This window comes from Sorex fumeus, unplaced genomic scaffold (genome assembly GCF_029834395.1).
Source record: "Sorex fumeus unplaced genomic scaffold, SorFum_2.1 ptg000072l, whole genome shotgun sequence".
Lineage (NCBI taxonomy): Eukaryota > Metazoa > Chordata > Mammalia > Eulipotyphla > Soricidae > Sorex > Sorex fumeus.
In genome coordinates this window covers 58,776,482-58,798,156 of record NW_026606129.1, presented here as the reverse complement: position 1 = coordinate 58,798,156, position 21,675 = coordinate 58,776,482, and the positions used below count along the sequence as shown (strand labels likewise).

Genomic DNA, 21,675 nt, shown 5'->3' with positions numbered 1-21,675 from the left:
CAGGAGGAGGCTCGCCAGAAGTGCCAGTGCCAAAGCCACGGAAAGGACACTGGAGCGGCTCCTTCCGCTCGAGCCAGCTTTCGTCTTAGAGGTCTCTGAAGCACAGAGACTCTACAGAGAGACGCGGGGAGCCCACCCGGCCAGCAGAGCCTCTCCAGATGTGCCTGCTACCTCTGAGCGGGGACAGACAGCAGGTACCTCAGCAGCAGGCAGCCCCCTGCTTTTAGGAACCGCCTTTGCCTTTCACCTCAGATAAGGAAGCTGGATTCATGTCCCAGTTCAGGGACCCTATTGTTTGGTGGGGGGAAGGGCGCACCCAGGGGTGCTCAGGGCTTACTCCCAACTCTGCACTCAGAGATCGTGGGGGTTCTGGGGGTCAAACCTGGGTTGGACACATTCAAAGCAAGCACCCTATCCACTGTACGATTGCTCCAACCCTTTAAGAACCATTAAGGGCTCTTTAAAAAGAACCATTTTCAGTTATAAAAGGCTGAACACCGTCTCCCTCTAACCAAGAATTCAGCTGCCTAACATCCTTTCCTCTTCATCAGCGTAACGAGGTACTAACATTATTTTACAAGCAACAGAAATTTGAAGTTCTGGCTTCCAAAATGAAAATAGCTAAAATGCCATGCAAGTGGTTTACAAATTTTAGAGCTGCATTGTACAGCTAAAATCAGAGTGGAAATGAAGATTTTTGAGGATCATAATGGAAATGAAATGGGTGTAAATGAAGTCACTGAGTGATTTTTAAAGATGCTGTATTTCATTCAAACGTTCAGATAAGGAAATTATCTCAAATCTGCTCTCCCATTTGCCCATTAGTTTAGTTACTTAGAAGCACTGGGTCCAATTTCTGTTCATACCAAAATAGAGCATCTTTAAAGACAGAGAAATCAATATCGCTTACTTTACCGAAAATTCACGTTCAGAATGGCGCATGCTCTACTGAAGACGGCAAATAGAGGAAAGAGAGGGGTAAAGTCATTATTCAGATTTTAGTGTCATTTAACCCAACAGACAGGGACTGAGTCACATGCGGATTATTCTTGCTGTCACACTGAGATAGACTGAGGTTACTCACAGAGCACACTTGCTTAAAAATGCTACCATGACCCTTTCTGAACACAGCAAAGGTGTTAATACACTAAACTATGAGTCACCTTCTTCATGGTGTTCTCCCTACTCCCAAGTTTGTCAGGTGCTATTTTTAATTTAATTTATAAGCTCAACACTCACTTCAGAAGACATGTGAAGATTTTACTTCCCATGGAACGTGGAAGGGGAACTGGAATGCACTTCATTCTATCACTAAACAGTTCTCTCAGAAAGGGGATAAAAGCTGGAGTTCATCCTACTTTCCAAACACCTCTTCTACTGTGTAAAATGGAGAGCTTCCCATTTAAATGGGAAAGAACATGAGCACAGGGCAGGGAGAGGCAGGGCAGGAGTGTGTGGGGCCTTCCCGCAGGCTGCCCTGGTCCAGGTGCTGGTATAAGGTAAATTTGTTGAGTGGTATCAGCAAAAGGCATGAAACTGTTAAGAGGAAAAAGCAAGCTCTTCCTTTTCGTTTGGTGGCAGCCATCACTAAGCCAAGGTGGACACCTCCAGGAGCTCTGGAGGAAGCAGTGGTCAGAATCACTTCTGGTGGTACTCAGGGGACCATACGGGATTCCCCGGATTGAACCCGGGGTTGGCTATACTATCTCTCTAACCACTGCAGTGCTTTTGATTTATAGATGTCCCTTCATTTCTTGAGAAAACGACATATGGTCATAACGCATAGTTCTAGGATAAAAGTGTTCTTTTAAAAGAGTAAGTTTGGCCTTAAAATGAAGACACGCGTCTGAATAAATGCATTTCGAAGAACATGGGCAGCAAACAGAGAGGCAGGAAGAGAGAGAAGGGTGTCCTGCCCAGTCTAAGGAGGGCTGGACCAGTTAGGCGCTGCTGCTACCGGGGCTGAGTCTGTCCTCACCAGGAAGAAGCCTCAAGGGTGGGCAAGCCTACGCAAACCTGCCGATGGGAATTTGCAGGGATGTGGGACACAGTTCAAAGGACTCAGTGCATATTTCGCATACCAGAAGCCTAGGTTCAATCTCTAGCACCTCATCGATGCTCCAGCACCACCAGAAGCTAACCCTGAGCACTGCTGGGTGTGACCCGAACCACACACATACACAGTGGCTCATATACTCATACAGGCACGCGCGCACACACACATACACACACAAAGAATTCAATGACCATTTTCTACAAGGTAGGATGTAGCCACACACTGCGGCTATCTGGTGCCTTGAGAAAGAAGCTCGAGCTGTTCCTTGTCAGGGAACTACTTTTTCGGTTGGAAATATTTTATGAAGGGGAACAGTGGGGGCTGGGCATGTGGCTCAGTGATTGAGTGCATGCTGGTGGGGGGGGGGGGGGAGGATCGGAGCTTGAGGAAGCTTGAGGAAGCAGCTACCGTGGCTGACCCGCTATGGTCACATTTCCGTGCAAGGCCTGTCATTTTGAAGCTTCTGAAAGCCACTAGGAACGTGACTCTGTGCTGGGGGCGGGGGTCTTTTCGTCTGCCCGTCTCTGCATCCCCTGTGCCTGGTACACCACAGCCTCTCAATAAATGCAAGTTGAGAAACTCAGTGGATAAAGCACAGGGGTGCCTCATCAGGGCCTGAACTGCCAGGTGGACAGGATCTCTCTGAGCTGCATTTTAACAAATGCCCAGAGGAGGTGAGGGTACAGTCCCGGGGGCTGAATCAACTTCACCAACAAAACAATAATAAGGAGCTAGAGGAGCCAATATTTGCTAGAAATCACTTGTCTTGGCCGGACACTGCATACAACCTCACAAAGGTTTCCCTAGAAATCAAGCTCCCTCAATCCGGAAAGGACAGAGTCACAGTAATGTTCCCCCCAACGCCTCAGAGGAAGGGTTTCTAACTCTGACCCTTGTTATTAACAATTCATCCTTTTTTTTCCTCTTTCATTCTGAAAGTTACCTCATCTCATGCAAACTTGTTGAGTGAGAACGCTCCCATTCAAAAACCACTGTAAAGGAGATGATTCACTGATTCACCCCTCCCCCCCCAAAAAAAAAAACAACAGCAAACCTGCATTAAAAAATAAGAAGTGAGAACTGTGGGGATAAGATCCCCAGGCTGTGCCCCAGGCTCCACATAATCCTCTGACCACTACTTGGGTGTGCCCCCACCCTCCTCCCAAGAGATTAAAAATATGGAAATGGTGGAATTTCCAGAATCAGATCTTGGGCTCACAGTGAGGCATTCTGAAACTATAAAACTCATCTGTAAAAGGACAGTTTGTAGAGTCTCACTGTCAATTCTCCAATTACCTTAATATGTCTAAGGGGGATGAAATTACAACCGTTCTTTCAGAAAGCAGTGGCTCTCATCAACCTGAATAAATCACCTTTACAAAGGACAAACAAGTCTTATTTTCTGTCTTGACCGATATATGCAGGCTTTCTTGTAAAATACGCCAACAAAGTCAGACAGGGAAGGCATTATCATCACCCTGGGCTAGATTTCCAACACAGGCCCAGGAAACTCTACAGGATACTCTGGGTAGCCACCCTCGCTCCATGCACAGAGACAACCAGCAGCCAGAAGCAAACCACGCCAAACCTTTGCTTGTTCTTTTGGGAGGGTCAGTGAGAAGCATTTGAAAGTGCTCAGGTTATACTCTGGGCAGTTCTGGGTACTACTTTAAGTCTTAATGAATATGGTATCTGCAACTCCTGAATCAATTCCAGCTAATGACTGTCCCTTTTGAGTCCCGATGACAGTTTTCCAAGCACAGCTAACAGGATGAATGGCAGAAGTCCTGGTTCACTTCAGGAGTGAAAGGACAAACTATCTGCATCTGCCCAGGTGTGTTTTTTTTCCTTTATCTTTTTTTTGGGGGGTGGGGGTTGGGGGTCACACCCAATGATGCTCAGGGGTTACTCCTGGCTCTGCACTCAGAAATTACTCCTGGCGGTGCTTGGGGGACCATATGGGATGCTGAACCTGGGTTGGCTGTATGCAAGGTGAGTGCCCTCCCTGCTGTGCTATTGCTTTGATCCCAGCACCCAAGTGTGTTTAGGGAACTTGTAAAAAGGTTACAAAAAAAGGTGTGTTCAGGGGCCAGAGCAACAGTACAATGGACAGGCGCTTGCCTTGTATGCAGGCAACCATAGTTCGATCCCTAGCACCCATGTTGTGACAGGCGTAAGCCCAGAGTATTGCTGAATGAGCTGCTCCCCTCTACCAAAGGAAGGTAACATTATGAGGTCTCGCTACAAAAGTAGAGATAATATTTATTAGTGTTCCCCATGTTTAATTCTTTTTACTTTTTTTCCAGCAAAACTCACAGAATCTGATTTCATCCACAAGGGTGCCATCCACAGAAAGATACTCTGTGACAAAACATATTCTAGAGTGGATCCGAGGAGAAACAGTTGGAGGCCTCGTTTATTTGAGTCCTATCCCCAGGCATTTCAGAGTGGTGCTCTGTGACGATATCTAAGGAAGCCCCAGGCATGGCCGGATACCTCAGAGAATGCTCCAGCAAGAAGGTCCGCCCCCCCCCCCCCCCCCCGCCCCCTCCCGCCCCAGAGCATCCTTCTTGTTCAGCCACATCTTCCTCCAAAGCCCTGGAAGAGCTGGAGGCAGAGGGTGGTTAATGGCTCTGAAACCAACCACCCCCTCATGATGGGACTCTGGACCAACAGACTGTCCCCAACACTGCTAGTCTGCACTCCCACAGGTTTGTCTGGAGAAGGGTGGGAAACAGAGCAGGAAGGGAAAGAATTCTGCTCCTCCAGGTGCTGGGGGCCTGGGGTGGGGCACAGGCTACTCTGTGGCCATCACTGACCTGCTGTAGAGGGTGGAGCCGGAGATGAAGGGGATGTGAGAGGTGAGCTGGCCCCAGATCCTGCTAAGAGAAAACAGAAACACTCAGTGGTTAGAGATGGGAGGAGGAAGCCAGCGCCGAGCAGCCGGAGACCCCACTCTAGGCTAGAGCAAGGGCCGGTGTGGGAGGTGGGGAGACGGTGAGTGCGGGGGGAGAGTGGGCTTCTCTGCCACGCCCTGCACGCAGGGCCTCCTCCCCGGCCACCAACCAACCCTCCTGCTATTCCCAGCAGCCTGTCTGCTTTGAAACCAACTTTGCACAATCCATAGCTTGTGCAACAATCTCTTCCCGACTCAACCTGTCCTCCTGGGTAATGGGTGCCAAATAACAGTGACCGCAGTAGTGACAGGGACCGAGGGGCACAGTGGTCTGATGGGGGCTTCTCCAGAGTCAGGGCACATGCCCCAGAGGATCTACCCTGCAGCTACCCCGGAGCTCTAAGGAGAGACTACACCACGAGAGCAGATACATTCAGTTCGGCACAGTCTCCAGTTGGTGGGTTTTCTAGGTTCTTCTAACTGAAATTTAGGGAAGAGCCTTAAGAACATGAAAGCAACGCACATATCGCCCCAGGCAGCAAGCTTCTTGTTTTTCCCAGCTTCGGGCCACATCTGGCTGTACTCAGGGGATGCTCACATGGGGTACGTGTTCTGCCAGGGAATCAGCACAGGATCTGGGTCTCCAGCATGCAAAGCAAGTGCCCAATTTGTTGGTCGTACTCTCTCTCTGACCTGCTAAAGGCTTTTACTGGACCTAGGGACTTTTGTTGTGTTTCTAATATTTCCAATTTTGGGGCATATCCTCACTGATAGAAATCTCCTTAAAAAAAAAAAAACAAAAAAATCAACCCTCTGGCATGCAAAGAAGAAGCTCCAGGGGCTGGGATGGGGTGGGGGTGGGGGTGGGGTTCTAATAGCAGAGAGCTGAAGGCCCTTCCCCCACCCCCAACATCCTTGCTCCTAGGTCTGTGAATGTGCCCCTGAGGGGCCACTAGCTGTACTGGGGACCTCACGAATCATCCTCTCATTCTTTATCCAAAGGATATGTCTGAGCATGGCACAGACACTGGGCATGAAGAGAAATGCCCTCAGTTACACTTTCTCCCCAAAGCCCTCTCCACTCTGCAAGTCCCTTACCTCCAGAGGCATTTCACTGAAGAAGGAGGTGTGCCTAGCCCAGGCCCTGGTCTGCACTGCTGTGAAGGGCTAACAGAGACCCAACAGGGAGGAGACTGAGCCTGTGATTCTGGCAGGCCCCAGAGATGAGCTCTCCACTCCAAGAACTCCCTGGCCATCAGAAACTCCCAGAGGGCATGGGGGGATCTTGGAGGCTTGGAGGGCGGTTGGCACAGAACTCTGTGGGTAGGTGGAGGATTCCGGCTCCCTTGGCTTGATAAAGAATGAGAGGACGGAATGATCGCTAGTCAGACTCTGGGTGGAGATCTGGGTCTCAGCCCGAACAGGACAATGAGTCTGGGGTCTCCTCTAACAACCATGGGAAAACCAGAACAACGCTACAAGCCCCTGCTAGCCATGCTGGCCCCCTGCCTTCTCTGCCCTACAGGGTCTGCCACTGCCTGGGTCCCTCTCTTACCTCCCTCCCTTCCACTTGTACTTTTGTTTTTTTTTTCTTTTTGGGTCACACCCAGCGATGCACAGGGGTTACTCCTGGCTCTGCACTCAGGAATTCAGGAATTACTCCTGGTGGTGCTCAGGAGACCACATGGGATGCTGGGAATTGAGCCTGGGTCGGCCGCATGCAAGGCAAATGCCCTACCCCCTGTGCTATCACTCCAGCTCCCCTTCCACTTGGGGCAGGTCCTGGAGGGGGAAACATCATATAGTGCCGGGAATCAGCCCGGGGTCCGTTGCAGGCAGAGCACGCTTGAATCCCTGCACTATCTCTCGGCCCCTTCTCCCTTGCGGCTTCACAGCCTCTGCCTCCTCATGCCACCTTCTGGCTCCAGGAGAACCAGATGGGCTTTCTCTGAGGTAAGACTCATAGCTGGGGTCTGGATATTAATCCCTTAAGTTTAGAGCCCCACAATTGCTCTTCTTTATAACTTCAGCTTCACCCTCTGCGCTAGGTCCTTTTCCTTCTTGAAAGAATCCACAGCCTTCCCTTACCCTAAACACACCCTCCCCTGCAGCCATCAACCCTCTCCATGGACAAAGCCAATAAATGAGTCAGGGGAGGTGGACGCTCTCCCCTTCTCGGAAAGGCTCTCCAAGTCATACATGCACAAGAACTGGAACGCCCCCAAGGGATCACCCAATCTGGCCCCAACTACCAAAGATGGGGTTGCCAAGGCCCAAAGCCAGCCGGGCTGGTCAAATAATAGCCAGGCGTGGCAGGAAGGGCTGGCAACCCACGACTCTGCTAGTTCCGCAGGCAGTCCTGGCATCAGATCACTTTTTACCTCCCCAGGCTGTTTTCATCCTTTCTCTAATCGGGCAGGAGGGGCAATCTGGCCCCAACTACCAAAGATGGGGTTGCCAAGGCCCAAAGCCAGCCGGGCTGGTCAAATAATAGCCAGGCGTGGCAGGAAGGACTGGCAACCCACGACGCCGCTTTTTCCGCAGGCAGTCCTGGCATCAGATCACTTTTTACCTCCCCAGGCTGTTCTCATCCTTTCTCTAATCGGGCAGGAGGGGACAGGAGGGGACAGGAAGGGACACATGGAGGAGCGAAGGGCAGGACTTGGGGCTGCTGTCTGGGCAGGAGCCACTACACGGCAGGAGGCCTTGTTCAAAGCAGGGCTGCGTCACCTTCCATGGCTTGTGCCTGTCTTTGGGTGACCAGCTGGAGCGACCCAGTGACCTCTGAGGTCCACTACGGTGCTCGAGCCTCTGCATGGTGTCACAGTTCGTTTGTTCATCACATTTATTACTATACTGCAGGGTCCCTCGACACCGGAATCCAAAGACTCTTGACTTTTGGGTCCTGCCCCCACCCCAGTCTTGAACCAGTTACCTGAATTATTGGAGTTGCTGTATTTTGCGGAATGTTCTTCACTATTTTCAATGGCAGATCGTTTTGATTTCTTTGGAAATAAAAAAAAGGGGGGGGGAGTGTAGAATACAAGAATAAACACATTAAATCTGGAAAACTGATACAATAATATTTCCCAGGCACAGTGAAACTAGCTACACACAAGGTTCTATTTGATCTCATAACTTGATACACTGAAGCCACAAGGAGAAACCAAAGTGGGAAGTAAAACCAAGAATGCTGACTTAACCATCTCAGACCAACCATTCCCCGCAACTACATTAGGCTGTAATCAGCCCAGCAAGCCAGGAAACTATATGGTCTATTTCTTTCCTGATATTATGTGGCTCTTTTTGAAAAGCTACAAAGCAGTCATCTGGAAATAGTTTTAGCTCTCGGGGAGATACAGCATAAAATCGGTTGCTAACTAAAATGTGTAACCATTAACCTAGAACCTTCTTCAGACGTAATCAGGCGGACACAGAGAGACACCAGGCTTACCTTACGAGCTAAAATCTTTCTCTTTTTCCTTTCTTCCTCGGAGCCGTGGTGAGACTGAGCTCTGGTCAGTCTTCGATGCTGGTGGATCTTTAAAGAGACCACAGTTCACCACACATGTAAGCATATCCTTGACCAAAGAAAATCCCCCAGAGGCCAAATCAAATTATCTGGATGGAAAACCCTTCCCTTGCTCTGTTGTCTGCCTCCCACCATGGGTATGGATGTCTGGGACCAGGGCATGACAAGGGATGAAGATGTCTTCCCCTCCCCCCAGTTCCTCCGTGCCTCGCTCTCCTGTAAGATGCTAAGTGCCGCGCCTAGCGCTGTTAGAGCAGCACATGCACCCCACGTCTACCCCGGGCATAAAAGAGGAGCCCTGTCTGTGGACACGTCTGTTTCCCCTGACAGGCGGGAGACCGGGACCGCGAAGCTTCAGCTGTCTCAGGGCATCGAGTCGGGAGCCTGATTCAGAGCAAGCGCTCGAGCAATGTTTAAGGAATGCAGAATCAGTTGCAGGTTAATGGCTGTGAAGACCACAAGCCGGCAGCTGGGCCACGGAAAAGTCAGAGGCAGCGAGGGGCAACGTACCTGCTTCTGCTCTTCCATCAGCCGCTTCTCCATACATTCTTTGGCAATCCTCAATGCCTCTTTTAACTTTGTGGGGATCTGAAAGGAGAAACAGTACGTAATCTACTGAGTAGACTGACTAGTGACTAGTGAGGATAAGGACTTGAAAGGAGTGTTAGCAATGGGAGAGAAACTGGTTATCAAGAAGGAGGACATCTGGAATCAAGTCCATTACAAATGGTTCACTGGAATCCTCTCAGGGCCACTTTCAGTATTCGTTCATCTCATTAGTATTTTCAAAGCAATGACTACATAAAAATATATATTAAAAAACACACAAAATAAAAAATAAACAGGATCTACGTTTCATGTAATTCAAGTAACTATCAAGGGATTTTGAATGGCCTGCGTCACCTTGAAAAAAAAAAACTGTAGCAATCGCAACTTCTGATTTTCAAATTACATTGTAACGCTATTAATCAAAAAACATGCTACTGCTATAAATGGTCCAAACAGAACATAAAAACTTCTCAGAAATAAACCCCATCACGTATATAGTCAAATGACCTTTGCCTAGTGCACCAATCTATAACATTAGGGGTAGAACTGTTTTTTTTCAGTAAATGACACTGGGAAAACTGGATATCCACATGTAAAGAATAAAGCTTCTTTACAGAAAAATGAGCCTGAAGGGGCTGGACTGATAGTACAGTGGGTAGGGCGTTTGTCTTGCACGTGGCCAGGAGTAATTCCTGAGTGCATGAGCCAGGAGTAACCCCTGTGCATTGCCGGGGTGTGACCCAAAAAGCAAAAAAAAAAAAAAAAAAAAAAAAAGCCTTAAGCTAGAACTCAGGAATATAGCTCAGTGGTAAAACTGGTCTGTCTTGCAGGTAAGAGGTCAAGAGTTCAAACTTAGCACTTGCCCCCCATGCTGAGGGCAGTCCTGGAGCCACTGCTGTCTGGGATCTCAGAGCTCTGCCACCAAGGGGAAGCACCAAAACTAAGCATGTGCCAGTTCTGCAACTAATGTGTGACTGACTCGGGACAGTGCAACAACAAAGAGAAGGGAGACAGATCTGGAATGAAGGGGCTTGGGACATGGTTCAAGTTCATGTGAGGCATGCAAGACCTGAGTATGATCCTCGGCACTAGACAGCCCCCTGAGCACCGCTGAGTAAGGCTTTGTAGACCCTAAGCATCTCAGGTCCTGAGCAGACTGACTGTCACTGGGAGTGGCCCCAGAATCCCCAAGCACTGTTGGGTGTGGGCACTATTTTCTCTAAGTTTTATTTTTTAAATAAATTGGGGGAGGGGGAAAGGAGGGAACTTGAGGTCAGTGGTGGAGGGATTCTGCCATTAGCGGGGGTGGGGGTGGTTAGAGCTGGACCCCGGAATGCCTGTAACGGTGTCAGCAGATTTGTAAATCATAGTGAATTAAAAACAGAAATTAGACTGGGTAGGAGAGATGGTTCAAAAGGCTGGAGCATATCTGCTCTGCACGTGGGAACCCTGGGTTTGATACCCGGCATCTTATTGTACCCTGAGCATGGCTGGGAGTGGGCATCTCCCACAGAAAGAAATTATTTAAGAACTAAACTTCATACCTGACCTACAAATTTCCTACAAGAAAACACAGGGGGAAAGGCCATATATTTGGCACAAGTAGCAAGTGAAAATAGATTGTCACTCAAAAATTTCTGTATATCAAAGGAAATAATCAACAGAGTTAAAAAAAAAACCTGTGGGATAGGAGAAAATAGCTAGAAATCATAACCTGATAATGGGTTAACAGAATACAAAAAGAACTTTAAAAAGAAATATACACAACCCTCAATCTAATCAAAAAAGAAATTTCTCAGACAAAATAGAGAATACCAGTATAATGCCGGGGGATGGTGGGAGGGGGCAGATCAGGAAGTCAAAGGAGAAAAGAGTAAAGGATCTGAATATATTTCTTCATAGAAGATAAACAAATGGCCAGTCGGGGCTGGGTGATAGCACAGCAGGTAGGGCGTTTGCCTTGCCCATGGCCCAACCCGGGTTCAATTCCCAGCATCCTATATGGTCCGCCAGGCACAGCCAGGAGTGATTCCTGAGTGCATGAACCAGGAGTAACCCTTGTGCATTGCTGGGTGTGACCCAAAAAGCAAAACAACAAAAATGAAAACAAAAACAAAAACAAAACAACCGACCAGTCAGCTTAGTTCTCTAAGAACAACTCTAGTTCTTAGAGAAATACAAATCAGCATCACAAGAGACAGAAGGAAGCACACCACCGAAAAAGAAAACCAGAGGGGCCAAAGCTGTAGTACAGCAGACGGGACATTTGCCTTGCACATGCACCTCCCCCACACCCCCACCGGTTCGATCCCTGGCACCCTATACGGTCTCCCTACCACCTTCCGGTGTGATTGCTGGGTGAAGAGCCAGGAGTGAGCCCTGAGCACTGCAAGGTATGATCCATGGCAACAACAACAACAAAAAACTCAGAAAACAATATGGAATTTTTTGAGTGATCTATGGAAAAATCTGAGAGTCTGTGCACTGCAAAGGAGTAAAATCAGGGTTGGAGAGATATACAGCCACCGGGGCATCTGCCTTGCACACAAGCCAACCTAGGTTTGATCCCTGACACCCCATATAGTCCCTGAGCCCCATCAGGAGTGATCCTTGAGCACTCCTCAAGGAGTGTGGCCCAAAGCAACAACAACAAAAAGAATAAAAAATTGTGCTGATATCACGGAAAACAGTACAGAGGTTCCTAAACAAACAAACAAACAAACTAAAACCCAATTTTTCCATATGATTCCAACAATACCACACAGGGTATACATCTAAAAGACTGAAAGAAGGATACCAGAGAGATATTGGCACAATTTATGTTCACAATAGCCAAGAGGTGGGAGGAAAAATGCCTTATCATCAGATGAATCCACAAACAAAATATGGTTTATATACAACCTAAGGGAATAATATTCGTATGTTGAAAAGGAGGAAATTCTGTCACATGAACTTGAGGACATCTCATGGAGCAAAATAAACTGGCCACAGAAGGATATACACTGTATAATGCCACTTAGTTGAGACATTTAGAGTCGCCAACATCAGGGAGGCAGAAAGCAGAGTGTTTTCGACACCAGGTGTAAGGAAATTTTGGAGTTGTTTGATGGGTCTAGAGCAGAGGTTACCAAACATAGTAGGTATCCTTTTTCCTCAGTGCCCCACTGAAATATACTTACTGTAGGTAAACACAGAGAAAATGTCCCCAATTGCACTCAAGGCCACGGACTACACAAGGCCCCCTCCAGCATCACCCCAGGCTGTATCAGCCACTTTGGGACACAATAGTGTAGAGATTCAGCTTGCGAGTATCAAAGAGTTACACAATACTGAGGATGTCAATACGCCAGAACTGTGTACTTAAGGGTTAGAAGACGAATTTTAAAATTATGTTTTTTTTATCATAATTACAAAACTTGAATAAAAAGTTTGCTGAGTCACAAATTCAAGTGCTTCTAATAGTTTATAACTCCAAAGCAACTTTACCAGTGAAGCAATTACTTTCTGAAAGATGCTTTTTCCTTCCGGCTGATACTTTTAACATTCTTCCCAACAACAACAGCCTGGGATGCTGCTGAGTATGCCATTTCTTTTTGGGTATGTGTGTGGGGGCGGGGATTGGGGGAAGGGGGGTTTCTGTGCTAACACAGATAGTCTTCAGGGCACTATATATGAAATGAGTCAGACAGAAAAGGCCAAGTACTATATGATCTCACTTACATGTAGAATCTAAAAACAAACCAAAACACTGAAACCAAAAATTAATCAAAAAAGCCAAACTGAGTGGTAGGATTGGTGTTGGAATATATTGGTGTTGGAATATAGAATGCCTAAAATAAATTATCATGAACAACTCTGTAAACCACAGTGTTTATATAAAGTGTAAAAGGTAAGGTAAAGGTAAAGGCCCTCCCGTTGATCGTCGATTTGCTCGAGCGGGCCCAGTAACGTCTCCATTGGAGACTTTGTTGTTACTGTGTCTGGCATATCGAATACTCTCGGTAGCTTGCCGGGCTCTCCGAGAGGGGCAGAGGAATCGAACTCGGGTCGACCATGTTGGCCGCTTGTAAGGCGAACGCCCTACCGCTGTGCTTCTCGGCCTTTTGGCTAAGATCAAGTGTAGTATATAAAGTGTAAGGGAAAAAAATTACATAAGTAGGCTTTACCTATTCTACGTAAAATCCAAAATATATTAACAAAGAATTGTTTATTAATGGCAGGTGAGACATAATTGTTACCGTAACAACAACCAACTATAAAATAAAACTGAACGTAATATACTTGTAATTATAGATTATAGACTGATGTAATGTGGAGACCAGATTTAAAAACGCATTTAAATGAAAATAGGTATTGTATTATATTGTGTTAAATGGTTTTAATTTTCTTATTTATCTAAGTCCAAAATCATATAGCAATCACTAATTGGCTCTTACATTTCTTGATTTAGTTTCTGATCATTCTATTTGCCGGTTCTTAAAATTTTGTTGGAATAAGCAATATGAAGTAAATCTGTTATGTTTCTCAGGGGGCAGGTTGGGACTGGGAGGGAAGCTGGGGTCACTGGTGTAGTAAAGGTGACGCTGGTGTTGGAACAGTAAATGCTTGAATCAACTGCATAATGAACAACTTTGTAAATCATTGTGTTTTTAATAAAAATTAATTAAAGACCAAACCAAACCAAACTGAGCTCACTGAGGTGGAGAACAGAGAGGCGGAAGCTTGAAGACAAAGGGCGGAGTGAAAGGGTCAAAGGGACGAACTTCCAGTTATGAAAGAACTGAGCCGTGTGGATGTGATGAACAGCATGGTTGTGAAAGTCAATCATTCTTTATTGTCTAAGTCTGTTAAGATCTTCCTTTACTGTCTACTGTCAGTCTGTTAATCTTAAAAATTCTATCACAAGGGAAAGCAAATCTGGGTCGAGAACAGCTTCGTTGGTGGAACACTGTTCCCTGCAGGTGTGAGGCCATGAATTGCACATACTTGTTGAATGCAATCTTGCTGGTGCAAAGGATGTGACTACTGGATCCCCCAGTAGCCAAGGGTGAGTGAGCGTGACATCCAAGGATGTGAGCACCAAGACCGATTGCTGGGTCAATACCTGGGTCAGTAACTCAAGTGTTGGGTCCTGCAACCCAGGGCGAAACCCCGGCACATCACAACTACAGAGCTAACAACAAATGGAATGGAATGGGGAGAAATAATTTAAAAAGAAAAAAGAGGGGCCTGAGAGACGAAACAGTAGGTAGGGCACTTGCCTTCCATACGGTCAAGCCTGGTTCAATCCCCGGCACCCCATGTGGTCCCCAGAGCACCTCTCAGAGTGATCTCTAAGTGCACAGCCAGGAGTAAGTAAGTCCTGAGCACCACTAGGCATGGCTAAAAACCCACCACCACCACCAACGACAATAACAACAAAAAGACAAAAAAATAAAATTTGGCATTATGTCAAACAGAATTATTTTAGTGACCATTTTGCAAAATAATACATGTGTGCATATGTATAAGTATGATCATATATACACCTGAAATTAAAATAATTATCAATTATTCAATGAAAAAGATATATAACACACTTTCAAAATCAGCTTATTTATGTCATAAACCAAAAAAGTATGTTTTACCTTAAACTGTGGTTTTTCAGAAGTGGTTAGTAAAACATCACTGAATAATCTGTAAAAAAAAAAAAAGAAGAAGAAGAAACAAAATCTTTTGTAAAACCACAAGGAGTCTCAGAAGAGGATCAAAGCACAAGGAGACAACCATGGGCATGGGCATGAGCTCCCCCAACCCGTGCAGGGCACCCACTACCCTAGAGGGCTTCCCAGGGGACTGGGTCAGCACTCCATGGGTACTCAATCCCCATTTAGTAACTAAGTGACCCCTCTGAGGTAACATTACAAATATTATTTGTTATATTTATATTATCTATATTCTATTCATAACCAATAGGCAGTAGACAGTTCTAAACAGAATAACTGGCTTTCCTCCACCCAGAGGATAAAATTTATTTCAGAGCTCAATATACCAAAAATCTGCAAATAAATACGAAAGAACTGTTGTGAAGGAAAAAAGACAAAAATAGAAGGAGTCAGAAATGTGGCTCTGGGTGGAGCACTAGCCTTGCATGTGTGAGGCTCTGGATTTGATCCCATGACTCTCCCTTCTTCCCTCTCTCCCTCCCTTCCTCCCTCCCTCCTTCCCTCTCTTCCTCCCTCCCTCTCTCACTTTCTTTCTCTCTCGCTCTCTCTTTCATTCTAATCAGAACCTAATCAAAAAATCATGTTCTACTCAGGAAAGTATTTCTTAAACTCTTAAAACATTCTCTCTTTTAAAAGCATGTTATTAAAAATAATGAGGAATTCAAAACTGCTCCAGCAATTTGAACTGTAAAGATAGTTGCTTGGGCAGTTGCAAGTTTTCTGTGAAGAATCATAGTTGTTGGTTTTTTCCCTTTAAGTGCTAGGAGTTTGAACCCATGACCTCAGATATGTGAGAATCATTCTCTTTTCATTTAACTTAATTTTGGTTTCAGGGCCACACCCAGAAGTGCTACGGGGACCATGTGGTACCAGGAATGGAACCTAGGGCTCCAGCGTGCAAAGTATGAGCTCCAGCCCTTGTAGTCATCTGCCCAGCCACGAATCCTTTTTAAGACAGAGGAATTACACCCCAAGCAGAAATGTCAGTATTAACTTTGCACACAGAGTTCCTGAGGTAAGTCTGGAGACAAAACTTAACCTTCAAGGTCAAAGAGCCACTGCCTTCCAAACAAAATCACACTGATTTATATATTTATATAAAAATAAATATATATAAGTAATTTATATTTATATATAAATATGTAAAAAAATATATATATAAGTAAATCACACCCAGTGATGCTCAGAGATTACTCCTGGCTCTGCGCTCAGGGATCACTCTGAATGGTGCTCAAAGGACCATATGGGGATTGAACCAGAGTCAGCTGTGTGCAAGGCAAGCACCCTACCCACTATACATTTGCTCTTTCCCCCAAACACATTTTAATTGAGCACTTCAAGTGCTCCTCTCAAAGCTGAAATGCACAGGATAGAAAGAATTAAGCAAAGAAATTTTTCTGTCTTTGTCTCACTTTTTGCGTCACAAAAAACAAAAATTTTTCTTTTTTTTACATTTTATTTGGGGGAGGCACCTGACAATGCTCAGGGCTTACACTGGGTCTGCATTCAGATATTACTCTTGGCAGGTGTAGGGGACCCCTCCACGAGACGCTGGTCAGCCATGTGTAAGGCAAATAAATGCCCTATCAACTGTACTATCATTCCACAGATTCACTTTCTTGTTGTTTCCTCTGTGGTTGTTTTGAGACAACGCCCAGCTGTGCTCAGGGTTTACTTCTGTTTCTGTGCTCTGGGGTCATTCCTGGTGGTATTTAGAGAAATCACAGACCATGCTGGGGATCAAACAAGTTTGAGCACATGCAAGGCAAATACCTTACCCGGTGTACTATCTCTGGCCCCAGGTTCACTTTGGAACTAGAGGATGGGGAGAAAAATATCAGCAACTTGGAGTGTGTATGTGTGTGTGTGTGTGTGGGGGGGGGTGTTGCACGTAAAAAAAAACCGAGCACATCCATGTGGATGTGGGGCCTCCCCAACAACAGTGCATTTTCTCCCAAACCTGTGTGTGAGTGGTTCTGCTTCCCTAGCTGAGTCTGTTCTTCCACATTCACATTAGTGACGGTGGTGGCTGGTTAGGAGAGGAGCAAACCAGTGTCAGCTGCACACCTGGACGTGACCGCCACAGGGCAGGGGTCTAGAATGCATCGGGCAGTTCCCTGGCTGCATTAGAGGTTCAACACAAGGACTCTAAGCTCATCACCTCCTCTGAATTCAAGCTGCTCTCTGCCTTTCCCTCAATTACTGTTTCCTGATAGCATCAAGTTATTTGATATCCCCAGATATGTAAAAATGCTCATAAATGTAAGCTGAACAAATATTATTCACAACTAATATTCAGTATTATATTCAGTAAGAATTCAGGAAGTGCCTTGCATGAAACAGAATCATCTCTTTAAGTCCTCTCAGCAGCGGAGGTTGGGAAACTGGTACAAGAGGAGGCTGGGTGTCCCCAGGTCTGTAACCTCAGACGCACCCTTCTTAACCACTCTGCTGCCTCTCCATGAAGTGGGTGGATGGAAAAATGCACCGTAACAACCCCGAAGCAGCCCTTCAACCACCTCAATGATCTAGTCACAACTGTAGAATGGCTTCTGCCTCTCAGTCCCGAGCGCAGTCTCTGGGGCCCAGTAGACGTTGCATAAGTAGAAACAAACACAGGTGCATGGGAGGCGAGAAACACACAGCCCTCCCCCCACCTTGGGCAGGCAGGCAGGCTCCGAGCACTGGCCACAGTGCTGACTTACCCGGTGTCCTGTAACAGGGCTGCCACACATCCACGCCCATGACCACACCCCCACCCCAAACCCCCCACCCCTCACCCCCCACATACACAACCCACAACGCCCCACACACAACCCACACCCTCACCCACTCACACACACACACCCCACACACTTACACACATGCACCCACCCACACCCACACCTACTCACACACACACACACACACACACACACACACCTACACCCCACACATATACACACAACTCCCACCCCCTCCCACCCCCCCCACACACAAACACACACACACACAATGTGCTGAGGTCGACAGACCCACAGTCAAACAACACAGACAGGAATGGGAGCAGAGGATGGACTGTGAGAGCAGAGGTCACCAGAAAGGTCATGGGAGCATGGAACAGGTGACCACCAGCAAGCAGGCCACAGTGACTCTGCGTGGGCCCCAACTGAAACCCAACTGTGGTGGTAGGCCCTTGGGGTAAGGGCCCTGGGTGCAACACACGTGGGGAGACTGGAACCCAGGCGTGGGGTTGACTTACGGCATCTGTAAGAGCCGGGAGATGGTGGGCATGCCATTTTTACAGGCTTCACAAGACAGCGTAGACTCCAACACCGCCACTTGAAATGAACAGATATGCATTTTAGTTCCACAGAACATGCTGGCAAGTCGGCTTTGGTGATGAAAAGTTTGACACCACTTTGCAACAACTGTCTGCGGGCTGATCAGGACAGTGTCAAAACTCTTCACACACAGACAGATGGCATAAGTGGAGAGCGGGGAGCTGGCGGCACTGACGTTACCAATGACTCAGAGCAAACGGTTCCGAGACCACACGCTGACAGAAAGCTGAATGTATCTCAGAGATAATTGGAGGAAGGATTTACGGTTGCCATTCATAAAAGGCTTTGCTCGCGTAAAAAGTAAACACAACGCAGAAGTAAAAATTTGAACTTGAAAGGCATCTTGCTGCTTGCTTGTTTTTAACGAAAGCCAGCACACAAAATGCCATTTGTGGACATCTCATCATCCGACACCTTGGATGATACAAACAAGAGCAGCCAGATTTTCCTTCCCACAGGTCACTGTTCAGTCTCAGTGGTTCCAAGTCAACGCACAGCAGTCTTGGGGCCTGCTCTGGGTGGGGAGGGGGGGGACCTCATTTGATACAGAACCAACACGTGGAGGGCTGACTTGAATACCTCAAAGGCTGGCCCAAGGGCGACTCTGCCCTCCACTCTCCGTCCTAGTCAATTCTGCACTCACAGTGGAGGGGGATGAACGGGTCCCTGGATAAGTTTATACTGGCTGCTACATCCCTCTCCTCGAGGTGCCTTCCATTTGTCCCCTCACGAGTGCTGGAAGAGTTCCTGGGTCTCCCTTTCCAACTGCCTCCAGTTACGCAGGCCTTCCTCAGCTCTGGGCCTGCTGGGCTCCTGTCTGCCTGGTGTGTGGCTCAGGCTCTTGGTTCCATTTTGGTCCCTCTCCAGTCTTGTTTGGTCTGACTCCTGACACCTGCCCAAGTCTGCAAGACTGGCTTCATGTCGCCTGGCCCTGGCTTTGGCTTCTGTATCAGTCCGACCACACTTCCTCTTGCGTCCAGAACTCTAATGCCTGCTCCAAAGAGTCCCCTAAGATTTCGGACAGCCTGACAAATGGACAAGCCATCTGAATTGTCAGTGAAGTGCCTTCTAAATGACTTGCTCAGATCTGCTTTACTTTCAAACCGGGTCAGAGTCCTAGCTTTGGAGCACAGCAACTTCCTGTGGGTCTCTCCTGGACTCAGAGGGGGGTGAGTAGTTCCACAGAATACCAGGGCCCAGAAGATCCTGCTTAACCCCATACTGACCCACAGCCATAGACGGGGCAGGAGGGAAGGAGGCTACTGGCACCGAGTCGGGCGGCCGGCCGTAAGTCATTTCATATAGTAAGTGACCAAAGCAGTGGACGTCCACACTTTCCAATGTCTGTGGAAGAAAAGAGAGCAATGGCTCATTCATCTTGCCATTTGGCTTTGTGACTCTCAGTGCCCCTGGACGAGGCTTCTACGGAGAAGACAGGTCCAGGGGCAACCCCACTCTGGTCTAACACTGAGAACAGAACGTGAGTGCTTTTGGGAAAGATTCGCCAGGCCTGCTCTGGCCAAAGATCTCTGTCTTTCCCCCGCTCATTTTTTTAACTGGTGATCCTACAGCCCTTCTGGCCCTTTCTCTCATTTCAGCTTAGTCGGCCGGGGACACAGAAACCCTCTGTGGGAGCAGTAAGGTCAATAGCATGGTCTACCCAAACCAGATCTTCCCCGCCTACTGCATATTTCATGCTCGGGCAGATCAGGGTCCTGCCAAGGGGGATCGTTTATACCTAAAAATGAACCTGCTGTTTCATGCCTTTCAGCCACTTACATTGATTTTCCTGAACTGGGTGAAATAAGACCGGTAGAATGAAGGAAGACCCAGTAAAGAATTCTCTAGGTCTAGCAGCCGGCAAGTCTCCCCATCCAGCATCACGTTGGAAGCATGAAGATGCCCATATGGAAATCCTTTGTCATGCAGGAACTTTAGTACCTATGAAAAAAATAGGAACAGGTCACATTTGCCCCCTCCTAAATGCCTTCAGCTATCCGATCAGTTAAAGTGCGTAGGGTATTGTTTTGTTTTAATGTGACTATACATGGAAACAAATTCAGACGGGACAGTCAGGGAGCTGCCCCAGGTTCCTTCCCTTGGCGGAGGGAACTGCTGAAGGGTCTCCAGCTGCGGAGCCAGTGACCGTGCTCTCCGTCCCCAGACCAGAGCAGCAGCCGCTCTGCCTGAGAGCTCTCATGCCAAAAGCACCTTCTGACCCCCAAGGGCCAGTTCTCGTCAGGGACGATGAGCAAAACTCATCAGGCCAGCACTGTGGTCAGTGATGAAAAGAAGAGGGCTTGAATTTCAAATACTCCTATCCCAGTCTCTTCTCACAATATATCTGGCTGTTTACGAATAAAAACACATGACAGGTGTCCACAAAAAAGAAGCAAACCTTTCAGCAGCCATGGGATAAACAGGGGATTAAACGGGGGCTCGCCCAGTAACAGAGATGCCTGGATACAGCCCCGCAAAGACCTAGCACAGAGTTAGCCAAAGGGAGTGGCCAGGACAACCTATTGAGGATTGAAAGACAATATTACAATTTCTCTTTCTATTTGTCTTTGTTTTTTAATCTCATTCTTTCTTCATTTACGGTGCGAAAGATATGCTAGTAGTAGGAGATGCAGAGAACACTTCAACATATAAATATAGCACAGCGATGAGGTGGGTGCTGACAATGTTTTCACGGACAGGACTGCACAATCCAAGGAGCCTGGAGAACACTGCTTAGAAAGTGACATGGGAAAAGGCTTTTCATGCTGGTTACACTTCCGGGAGGGAGCCACCTGGCGATGGAGAAGCTATAACAAACTCAGGACTCTTGGCACAAAGAGAAAGACCCACCAAGGATCACATTAAAGTTGGTACCCACACGGTAAAGTTCTACAAAAACAGACACGAAGTTCCGATAGATCCTCCTTGAGGAATAAGCTGATTTAAATTAATATCTAGGTTGGACAGACAACTCGGCAGGCTGGAGCACATGCTCTGCATGCAGAAGGGGTCAGTCTCAGCACAGCACGGTCCCCAGAACATTGCTGGGAGCAACCCCCAAACCACTGAGCTGGGAGTAGTCCCTGAGCAAGCTGGGTGTGGTCCCAACAAACAAAAAATCAGTATCTTTTTTTTTTTTTGGCTTTTTGGGTCACGCCTGGTGATGCTCAGGGGTTACTGTTGGCTCTGCACTCAGGAATTACTTCTGGAGACGCTGCTCAGGGAACCATATGAAATGCTGGGGATCGAACTCAGGTCAGCCACATGCAAAGCAAATACTCTCCCTGCTGTACTATCGCTCCAACTCCCCCAAATCAGTGTCTTAGTTTCAAGTATTTTTTTTCTTTCTTTTTGGGTCACACCTGGCAATGCACGGGGGTTACTCCTGGTGCATGCACTCAGGAATTACTCCTGGCGGTACTCGGGGGACTATATGGGATGCTGGGAATCGAACCCAGGTCAGCCGCGTGCAAGGCAAACACCCTACCTGCTGCACTATTGCTCCAGCCCCTCAAGTATTTTTTTTTTTTTCAGGATAAAATATGACAGGGGCCAGAGAGATAATCCAGGAGTTAAGGCGTGTGTCTTGCATACAGCCAATCTCAGCCCAATCC

At 47.3% G+C, this 21,675-nt stretch overlaps 1 protein-coding gene across 16 annotated transcripts in view; it reads right to left on the bottom strand.

Moving 5' to 3' along the window:
• Nucleotides 1-21,675, bottom strand: part of PXK (PX domain containing serine/threonine kinase like) — a 99,820-nt gene that overhangs the window by 4,458 nt on the left and 73,687 nt on the right. For 2 of the 16 annotated variants that reach the window (XM_056129195.1, XM_056129198.1), the window contains exons 10-18: nucleotides 19,841-20,002; nucleotides 19,288-19,405; nucleotides 17,980-18,058; nucleotides 14,661-14,709; nucleotides 8,995-9,072; nucleotides 8,407-8,493; nucleotides 7,888-7,957; nucleotides 4,876-4,938; nucleotides 916-948 (exon numbers count right to left, since the gene is read on the bottom strand). In XM_056129195.1, coding sequence (XP_055985170.1) covers nucleotides 929-948; nucleotides 4,876-4,938; nucleotides 7,888-7,957; nucleotides 8,407-8,493; nucleotides 8,995-9,072; nucleotides 14,661-14,709; nucleotides 17,980-18,058; nucleotides 19,288-19,405; nucleotides 19,841-20,002 — 726 coding nt within the window. In that variant the 3' untranslated portion in view covers nucleotides 916-928. Of the gene's footprint in view, nucleotides 1-910; nucleotides 949-4,875; nucleotides 4,939-7,887; nucleotides 7,958-8,406; nucleotides 8,494-8,994; nucleotides 9,073-14,660; nucleotides 14,710-17,979; nucleotides 18,059-19,287; nucleotides 19,406-19,840; nucleotides 20,003-21,675 lie in introns of all 16 variants that reach the window. The other 14 variants (XM_056129200.1, XM_056129203.1, XM_056129199.1 and 11 more) reach the window with 9 other exon arrangements.